We start from the raw sequence: 10575 nt of genomic DNA, 5'->3' as shown, positions 1-10575 counted from the left end.
AGTTTTGTCTATTTTCGAGTGGCAAACCATCTAACAACTCGCTAAATTCATTTTCCAAAAATCTGCGATATCTGGCACCCGTCAGTTTACCATCATAGAAGTAAGGTCCTATGATTTTGGTGTCAAGAATTCCCACCCAAAAGTTTATTGAACACCTCTGTTGAAATGTGGTTTCTGTGTGCCAATATAAATTACCATTAGTCCATTTGAAGTGAATGTTTCTATTAAAAATTCCATTATTAGACAAGTTTGACTCATCTGACCACAGAATTCTTCTGCATATAAAAGGATCTTCCCTCTTTCTTTCTTGTAACCACCTACAGAATCTTAATCTCCTCGGTTTATCTGCCTCTCTCAAGTGATGCACTTTTTTCACCTTATAACACCTGAAACCATTTTTTCGCAATAACCTTCTTGCACTATCCTTCTTTACATTGCAGTTTACTGAAATTTCTCTCAAAGATGTATTAGTGTTTTGTTCATTTTTCCTATTCACATAATTTAAAATTCTGTTAGCATTACCTATGTTATTAACAACATTAGCTGATTTTATTCCCCTGTCCTTCTTAAAAGATCCATATCTTCGAAGGTTTTCTCGTAATTTTGAAAAAGTTCTTCTGTTGGGTTGGGCGGCATTTGGGAATTTATTTCTATATTCCGCCAGTGCTTGAGCAGAATTGAAATTGTATTGATAGTACAATACAAACATATTATACTTCTCAATATTTGAAAATACTAATTTTATTGAAAATTAAAGTTTTTTAAATCACAATGAACTGTAACAATTTTCAAACCAACAGATGACAACAATAAACAATTACACTGACATTACTGGTCATAGCTTGCTACACTTAGCGTAAGCTACTTTATCCATGCAAGAACAATGTTTAAGGCTCAGTTCTCTCTAATGTTAAAACCAATACTATAACAATGTAATAAGAAACTTTGTATTTTGCTTAAAAGGTGCTGGCCAAACCGTGACGGATAGACCCAGGAAGTTGGCTGTGCATAACACCGCTTTCAGGAGACATCTGTCGTATACAGTACATGGTGCGGCAGCGGCGTTGTCTGGCGGCGGGTTGACTGTGCATAACATCGCCCTCGTTTTGACGAACGTTGCGAGGTACCTTGACTGAAACTGCTGGTTGACTATGCATAACATGCATAGACCCAGGGAGTTGGCTGTGCATAACACCGCTTCCAGGAGAAATCTGTCACCGGCCGCGCGTCCGAACGTGCACTCGAATAGACTTTGCCACCCGTCACCCAAACTATTCCTGTCCTTGATTACCGTTATTGGTACTATTGGTACCGTGCTTATTTATGCCATTTGTGTATTGCTTGCTTCGCTTCCTCCTTGGCTGGTATTAACTCCGCATAATTGTCCGTTGCATTTGCTAGAAACCGCCGACGATATTCATTTGTAGAATTAGAGTAGCCCGTAATTTATTTTTCTTTGTTTCAGAGCCCTTTGGAATCGGCATATTTGTTGATTATTTACTACTCTGATTTACTAACTCTCCTTTCCTTTCTAGCACCGACCGCAACTAAAACCGATTATTTATTTATGGCGTACCGTTTTCTTAAAGCATTAGATTGTTTATTGTAAAAATAAACTAAACGCCTAATACCGCATTTGCCTACCGTACCGATTTTTTGTGTCCTGAACACCGATATTTTGACTATCCTCTAATTTTATTATTTATTTACAGCTCCGGAAAATCGAATAAGCATTTTTTTTAATCCCGCGATATATAATTGCTCTAACCAATTTTATTTTATTCACACCGTGTGTAAAGTATATTTACTTTTCTGATTTTAGTTGTTTATAAAAATTGTAATTAGAATTTGTTTTGCTTTTGGTTGTTTCAATTGCCGTAGGCCTTAGTAAGGTAAAATAAATCTAGTAAAGATATTTCCAGTTGTATTCATTTTTAACACCGACAAACCTGATAAAATTCCGATCAGTAAAAAGTCTCTATCTTTTTGTGACCTACACTGATAAGCCCGTTTATTTTAAAAGGAAAATAACACTACACTCAGAGAACTACTTTGATTAAAATTAAGAGAAATATAACAGACCCCTGGAATTAAACTTTCTTCACTGTAGCTATCCCGAGTACTTACTCTAAACCAAGGGTAGGTTTCCCCCACGTAAAAAATTGGGAAACTGGCGCCCGAGACAAAAACCGAACAAAAAGATTCAATTCGGAGTACGTTCCTGTGACGTCACTCACCACCGCCGGCTGCCAACCACCGCTGCCGATAAACTAGTAGTCAAGGGTCGTCATAAAATTAGGCGTCCAAATAGGGACGTCAGTGACGTCAATAAATCTAGTAAATCAGAATTCGCAATTGTGAATTAAGATTCTGTTTAGAGTTGGTAGTATACCGGGGGCAGCCACAAGTAACGTCTGAACCGAACCGTCACCACCGCAAAATCAAAACCAAAATAAAGTAAAGTATATAAAGGGTGTTACAAAAATTTGGCGACTGAGTAAAGTACGTTACAATATATTGCCATAGTAAAAATATTAAGACTTTCAGTAACAATGTTTGTATAGATTTTCAGGGATTCTGAAAAATGACGGACTAATATTAGATTAGGTTAGTTAAATTATATATTATAAGTAGGTATAATACATGCATTGAAAATTTAAATTATTTAAACAAACTTACTTTGACGATTTTTAATTGAAACTACATCTTCATTAAAAGGTTGCTCGGTAATATGGGCAAAAGCTTCCGCAGTGTTGCAGTACCCATGATGTACTAGATATGTAGACACCATTCTAAAATAAAAACAATCAAATATTTCCCTTATTAAGAATAAAAAATGAAATAACTATTAAAGGACTCAGCAGGATCCTTATGGGAAATGGTTTTCGGTCAAATTTGTTCAAACTTTGGATTCTGGTAATACCTGATATGTAGATCAAAAGTTATAAAAATTCGTCCTTTCAAGATACAGCTGTTCCAAGATAGGCTTTAAGTACGTTTGGCTATAACGTAATGCTATTGTATGGATATACACCTGCACATACACCCACACTCACACACTAGTGATGTAACGAATATCCGCATTCGCATTCGCAAATATCTTTGAATATTTTGCGAATATGAACGTGAATGAAAAATACAGAATGTGAAAACAATATTGGGTAAATTAAACAAAAAAGTATTCATTTCTTTTCTTTTTAATTACAAAACTTACTTAAAACAATTATATCTTTCTATAATCAAGGAGTTGATTTACTCATGTTAAGAAATAACTAACAATAGTCTAACCTCACAATTCACACTCATCTGAGCCGGTAGCGAAAACAAAACAAAATTCCAATCATACAAAAATACCGTTCTAATACGCTAATTTCTTTAGCCTCTAGCGCCGCTGTCACCAGAAATATTATGTGCGTCGCGCGCGGCATATTTTGAATGATAGATGAACGGCGCTATATTTAAAAACTGAATATTCGCATTCGCGAATGTCAACAACAGATGATAGCACGCGAAAGTGACAATCAGTATCATTACAACGAAACTGTCACTATGCCTACTATGAAAAAATGTTTTAAAAACGTTACTGTTCTGAGCCATACATTATTTTAAAAATAATTATTTCTAATTAAACAATGCAGAATTCGAAAAAAAAAATAAAGAAATTTTTTCTTTAAAAAAGTATACCTAATTCAATAAAAAATATTATTTGCTTGGTAATTCAAAGGAATAAAAGCAAATTCGAAAAATTTCTGTTAAAGGTAGTTAGAAAACTATCCTTATTTATAACCGATTTTAATGAAACTTATGGTAGTTATGGTATGACTATTACGTACAAATTTTATTCCATTATCTTAATCAGAAACAATTTTAAAAAATATACAAATGATAAGACCCCTTTGGAGAGCCATATCTCAGTAACGGTACTCTGAAGGACCAATGTTTATAGGAACCTTTTTTACTATTTTTGGCTCTACTTTCACCTCAAATTTTATAAAAACTTTTCCAAACACCCTTTATAAGACAGGGTGGGTGTTAGTGTGGGAAAGTACAATAACTACCTTGTTATTCATCATACAGAAAAAAAGTTTATATAAAAGTTGTACAAAATCAAGAAATCTAAACTACAAAATTAATATGAAACATACAGGGCATTATTAAAAACGGGACATGCCAAATATTATTTTTTATACGGAACACCCTGTATATTTTTAAACACATCTATTTATGAGACGATGCTATATATGGCAAGGCTCCTATATTAACTAATGTCGGTATTTTATACAGGGCATTTTTTATAGTACGATCACTTTTAGACAGTTCATACTTGATTTTCTAAAATTTTTGAAATGGTACATATCGGTTCACTTCAACTTTTATTAAGCATGTTCTACACCTAAAATTGTTAGTTTTTAACATATAGCAACATTTCTGAAAAAAACAAGTTCTTATTATTTTTAGTCACACGAGATGGCTTTGGAAAAAATTGTGTTAACTTGTCAGTTACTAGTAAATATTTATTAGTTGGTATGACTAGAGAGTAATCGGAAACGTACTCGGAAACGTAAGTCATTTACCAATTCAGAATATTTGCGCCACGACGGGCAAACCTGTATATGCCCGTCGAGTGCTGTATCGGCTAAGGCCAGCTAAGGCTTTTCGCCAGCGATTGGAAATACACATATATGTATATTTATTTGCTGTAATTTTGTTCTTTAAATGAATTTTTAAACATTAGAACAATTAATTTTTCCCTGGAAAGGTATTCCAGAAAACAAATTTTAATAAATGAAATAATAAACCATTTTATAATGTGTAAATCGAGTTAAAAAATAAATATCTACGGTGCTATGTTGAATATTCTGTGATAATGATAATTATAATTATTAAGTTTTTTTTAACTCGTTGCTGTTAAACTGAATTAAGAATGATTGCGGAGAAATTTTCATTGTTTTAATAGGTATATTTAAGTTTGTAAATATGGAAGTGTTGTAAATTTTTAGGACTTTTAAATCCAATATTTATTTTTTCTTCAAATAATAAAGAAACTGTGACATAAAAAAAAACGTTCACATCAAGTTACAAAATAGGCTTCACTCGTATATTCCTCGAGTACTTACATATCATCTTGCGATTTGTCATGTCGTTTGTTTATGTTTAACCTTGACAAGATTAGGGTTTCTAGTGGTGGTTTAGGCAAGTTTTTATTGTTTAATAGTTTGGAGTAAAGTAAAATGGCAAGTGAAATTCGCGAATTGGTGAGTAGCAATGTTAATGTATTGTTGATTTTTTTATTAGATAAAAAATTTAGTACGTTGACTTTCGATGATAAATTATTTATTTCAAAATTAAAACCTACGCCTGACATGAAAAATTTAACAAATAAAAACAATTACGGAAGTAACGGATCATTTAGTAAAAATTGGTACAATAAATATGAGTGGTTAACAGGCAGTGAAACCAAAACCAAATTATATTGGTAGAATTGCTTACTATGTAATGAAAAAAGTAAAACACCGTGGAACTATCTAGGATATTCAGATCTGAAACATATTAATGAATCCTTAAAAAAAAACAAGAGCGATCGAATTAGCATACATATTCATCATTAAAATTTAAATTATTAGGAAAAAAAACATTCAAACTTTTATTGATTCCGCATTTTATGAGAATATTTTAAAACATAATAAAGTCGTGGACGAAAATAGACATTGTAAAGCACTTTATTGATATGATTATTTACTTAGCTACACCAGAACAAGATTTAAGAACCATAATGAATCAGATAATTCCATTAATCAAGGCAATTTTCGTGAGCTTGCAAACATACTTTCAAGGTATGATAATAAATTTAAAGTGTTTTTAGAAAAAAGTCTAGGTTTTAGCAGCCTTTCAAAAACTATTCAAAATGATTTAATTGAGAGCATCAATGGAGTAGCATCCGAAGTGATATTTTCAGAAATAAGAAATGCTCTATATTTTGCGTGGCAAGTACCCAAATGAAACAACGGATGTTAAATGCTTATCCCAGTTATTAGTAATTTTTAGATATGTTCATTGTGGTAAAGTAGTTGAAAGATTTATGGGTTTTTTTATGTAAGCAAGGGGAAAAGCTGCGGATCATTTGTTAACAGAAAATTTAAAAAATTTTGATATAGGAAATAAATTAGTAGGCCAGTAGAGTGCAATTATTCCTATATGATATTAAGTTACATGAGAAAAAATATTTTGCCCACCCATCTCAAAAAATCACGAGCCGCCACTGTCACCTTGCCTAATAGCTGTACTCTTTACAGGTGTTAAGTGTACATATATGAAATGTAATAAATTCTTGTTTACATTGCTGGTGCTTACTAGAGCTTCATCATCTTGCATAGGTGTTAATACTGTTGTTGACTCTAAAATATCTTTTACTATATCTTGTCTTTGTCGTTTTATAAATGCAGAATTCTCAGAAGTACTTGTAGTTCCCTTTCCACATTGTTGATTTTCAGAAATATGTGGACCCACATCTTGTTTTATTTCGAAAAGCACATAATTTTCCATGTCTTTTTCGAACTAAAATATAACAAGAGCGTTAAGAATCTTGTAAAAATTATTATGAAATTACCACATTAAAGCGATCTTTACAACATAAGAAACCACTTCGTGATTTGGGCATATCTTTTCTAACTGCTTTAAACCACTTCAATTTACTAGAATAGTCCGTTGGTACAGTTACAAAATATTTATTTGGATTATTTATTGAAGTATTTGTGCAAGATGGTGCAAAACACAACTTATAAAGTTTATTTGTTGCAGCTATCTTAATCTGTTCACACTATACAGGGTGGTCCGAATTTTATGCAGGAAACTTCGAGGGCAGATAGATCTCTAATAGGTGTTTGCCTTATAAATATAGGTCTGGAACGGCCTCGTCTTAGAGATACAGGGTGTTGAAGTTGTTTAAAAAAATTGATTTGTTTATATCTCCGGACTCTATTAACCGATCTCAATAAAATTTGGTACAGATAATGTATGACAGTAGGCCTTGCATTCCCTAAAATATGAGCTCTAAAGGTTCAACCAGTGGTGTACAACTGGACAGGAGTCGCCCTCTTTTTATAAAAAAAAAACTACGCCACTGTATTTTTTACAAGTTATTGTAACGGATTTATATTCTAATGCACTAAATACGTAAAAAAGTTAACTAGAATTTTATCCCCAAGATTCACCGTTCTCAAGTTATTCATACTAATACAATCCCCTTGTGGCAGATACTTCAAACCATAATACTACAAGAATATTTATGTTTATGCTTAAAAGTAAGTGCAATTTGTAAGTAGATCAACAAAATTATTTCCACATCACCTGCGAGGTAGTGTTCCTAGAGTGTTTTAGTTTCCTCTGGAGGCTTAATCCACTATTTTTACAAATAAAAATTTAAATCAAAATAATAATAAAAATACATTTACCAAGCAACAACAATTAAACAAGAAATGAAATTAACGTTACGTATTTGCAACAATTGTTCAAAATGCGAACCATCACAATGATACATTTCTGATAACTTCTATTCATGATTAAATGGAATTACCTAACTAATATCATGTGGTGGTTTTCTTTTAATTCATTACACCCGTCTTCTATTCGCTGCAGTAGTTGTGGTCTTGTATCTATTGGAGTAGAATAAACTTTTACTTTTCAGATAGGTAACCCTAAACATAGAAGTCCAGAGGGTTTAGATCTGGCGATCTGGCTGTCCAAGCATGCGGACCACCCGTATACAGGCTGTTACAAATTCGCTTCTCACTATAGGGATCTCGGAAACGGTAAGAGGTGCGAAGTAGCTTAAATGGAGGTAAAATTGTTTAATCAGGGGACCGACATTATTATAAGGCAAACATGATCAGTTTTCGAAATATTTGAAAAAAAACGAAATTTTAGAGATCTGTTTTTGTTTCATTTCAGCCTTGTTTGTGGGAATATTGAAAAAAGAAGAACACTTTCTCATGGCCACATTTTGTCCTGTATCGAATGGCATAATCAATTTTTATATGTAATGTTTTGTCTCTCCAGAACTATCAACTTCATTTTTTTAAATATGATCCTAGAAATTTTATTACATTTTTGCAAGCCTTCATGATCCCCAATACTATACTGCCTCAGCCCGAACCAGATTCAGACATTTTGTCTTGAAAAATTCATCTTCAGTGTATTCGTTCCAAATTTATCTAAATCTTTTATTTAGATTTCTTTGTTTATTGAATTATCGTACACTGTAAGTGTCGTTAGACCCTGTGAAATCCATTTAGTTATTTAAACTATTTTTTATTTATATATATTATATTTAAACCACACGTTACAATAAAACATTTATTATTATTAACTATTACCATCATTTGGTCATACCATAACTCAATAAGTTGTTGCATCAAAATTAAAACATGATTACAATTTTAATTTTATTATGACAAATTAATCCTTAAAAATCCATATGAACAACCAAAACGTCAAGTGAATTCTTTAAAAAATGTCAGTAAGTGTTCAAAACCATTTTTGTTTTGGCAAAGGTTGAAAATGAAGATCAGCGTAATATTATCGGAATTTATTATATCTGTAACCACAACTGTGAAAAAACAGGTACATATTTGTATGAATAACCTGAAAAAAAATAGATTGGAATTTGTTTGAATTTTGAGCACTGGAGAAGCCTAGAAATAACTATGGACACGGGCAGAAAACTAATAATTTTGTTTTAATCCGTGGTGGTAATAGTTTAAATAACTAGATGGATTTCACAAGGTCTAACGTCACTTACAGTGTACGATAGTTCAATAAACAAAGAATTCTAAATAAAAAATTTAGATAAATTTGGAACGATTCATAAGGGCTTGCAAAAAATATAATAAAATTTATAGGGTTGTATTTAAAAAAATGAAGTTGATGATGGTCCTGGAGAGACAAAAAGTTACCTATAGAAATTGATTATGCCATTCGATAGAGGGCAAAAAGTGGCCATGAGAAAGTGTTCTTTTTTTTGATTTTTTTAGATGTTGCTCCCCTGATTACGCAACTTTGCCCCCATTTAAGCCAGTCTGTATCTTTTACCGTTTTCGAGATCCCTGTAGTAAGAAGGGAATTTGTAACAGCCTGTATATACGTATGTATGTATTGAAATGTGAAGGTTATACAGGGTGTCCCATTATAAATAACGCATCTTTTTATATAAAAGGTGTAAAGTTCTGAGGGAGACATTCGACAGTGACCTTGACCCAAAGCTCAACCTTAGAGGTCATTTGAAGCTCAACTTGAATTTTTAGATGATCGATATATTTCTGATACCAGAAATGGATTCTGTTATGGGTTAATCTGACTCTAACGGGTTATTTTAGGGTTAGATAATGTTATGAATTAAGATTTTTTCTGTAAAGCACTTATGACGGATTCTAGTTGAAAGTTTTATAAATTGATGGGATCATATGATCATGGCCTTGACCATAGCCTAAAGGTCACTCTTGAAGGTTCTTTGAAGGTCACATCAAGTTACAAAATAGGAAAACCCTGTTGCAGGCTCATTAAGTTTAGGCAAGATCGTTATGGCCGGGCCAGTCCAGGCAAGGTTGCTACAACCCGGCTGGCCGAGTCATAGTGACTTTGCCTTGACTGGCCACGGTGTGCAGGAAGCAAATTTTATTCAAACGAAAATGTCGAGAAAAACTGCTTATGCAGGGGGTTTGCTACTTATAAATACATGCAGAATCGATAGTTTTTAAAATCTGATTAGATCATTTTAAGCTTTTTTTGTAAAAAATGTAAATACATAATAACAGTGATAATTGATCGTATGAGTATAATATAAAAATTATATATATGGGTAAATATGAAAGTATATAATATAATATGTATATAACTAGGCACACACATAGTCACTTACCCACCCATATACATACATATATATACATGTTTACATAAGCAAGTAGTTAATGGAAAAATTTAAATAAATGTATGAAAATCATAATTCAGCGTAAACCTTTAGTAGTAATTATTGAATATAAAATTGTAAATTTAATAAACATGTTTTTTCCAAGTTTATATACTTATACATAAGACATATAATACATATAACACTATATTACTATTTTTGGTTGAATAACTTAAATATTTAAAGATGAAAAAGATACAACTGCTTTTTTCAATTTTGGTAAATATGTTGAATTATTTATTGATTTAACTTTTCTTCTATTCCAATGTTTTAAAAATTCCTTATGAATAGATTCTCCTGCCTGCTCAGACCAGATACCAAGTCCATCTCCATTTAGATATTCCAGGCAGTGCGTAAGATGCTCTAGTGTTACATGAACTTTTAAGGTTTTTGAAAGTTCGGTAGATTCAAAAATTGTTTTCAATTCTTTGATGTATTTTTCGAGATTATCGCCCTTCTTTGTAGAAAAACAGCTCTTTACTATTTTATTCATAATTTTAAGTGTGTTAATAAATGGAACCAAACTTAAAATTCCCACGTTACTATATGTATATAGAAGGATCATCTAATTTATCCGCGTTTTCCAAAAGAGTACGACAGGAATTCCCTTCAAA

At 32.2% G+C, this 10575-nt stretch overlaps 1 protein-coding gene across 1 annotated transcript in view; it reads right to left on the bottom strand.

Annotated features, from left to right (window-relative positions):
- Positions 1 to 2679: 2679 nt before the first annotated feature.
- The window catches only part of LOC108915790 (ran-binding protein 9-like), a gene marked incomplete at its 3' end in the record, with an annotated part of 49578 nt that continues 41682 nt past the window's right edge, over positions 2680 to 10575 (bottom strand). The window contains exon 6 of the mRNA XM_023456421.1: positions 2680 to 2792. Within this exon, the coding sequence (XP_023312189.1) occupies positions 2680 to 2792 (113 nt within the window). The remainder of the gene's footprint in view (positions 2793 to 10575) is intronic.

Source organism: Anoplophora glabripennis, unplaced genomic scaffold, assembly GCF_000390285.2.
Source record: "Anoplophora glabripennis isolate ALB-LARVAE unplaced genomic scaffold, Agla_2.0 scaffold1476, whole genome shotgun sequence".
In the NCBI taxonomy this organism is placed as follows: Eukaryota; Metazoa; Arthropoda; class Insecta; order Coleoptera; family Cerambycidae; genus Anoplophora; species Anoplophora glabripennis.
Note: the sequence above shows the minus strand (reverse complement) of the source record. Positions and strands in the feature narration are given on the sequence as shown.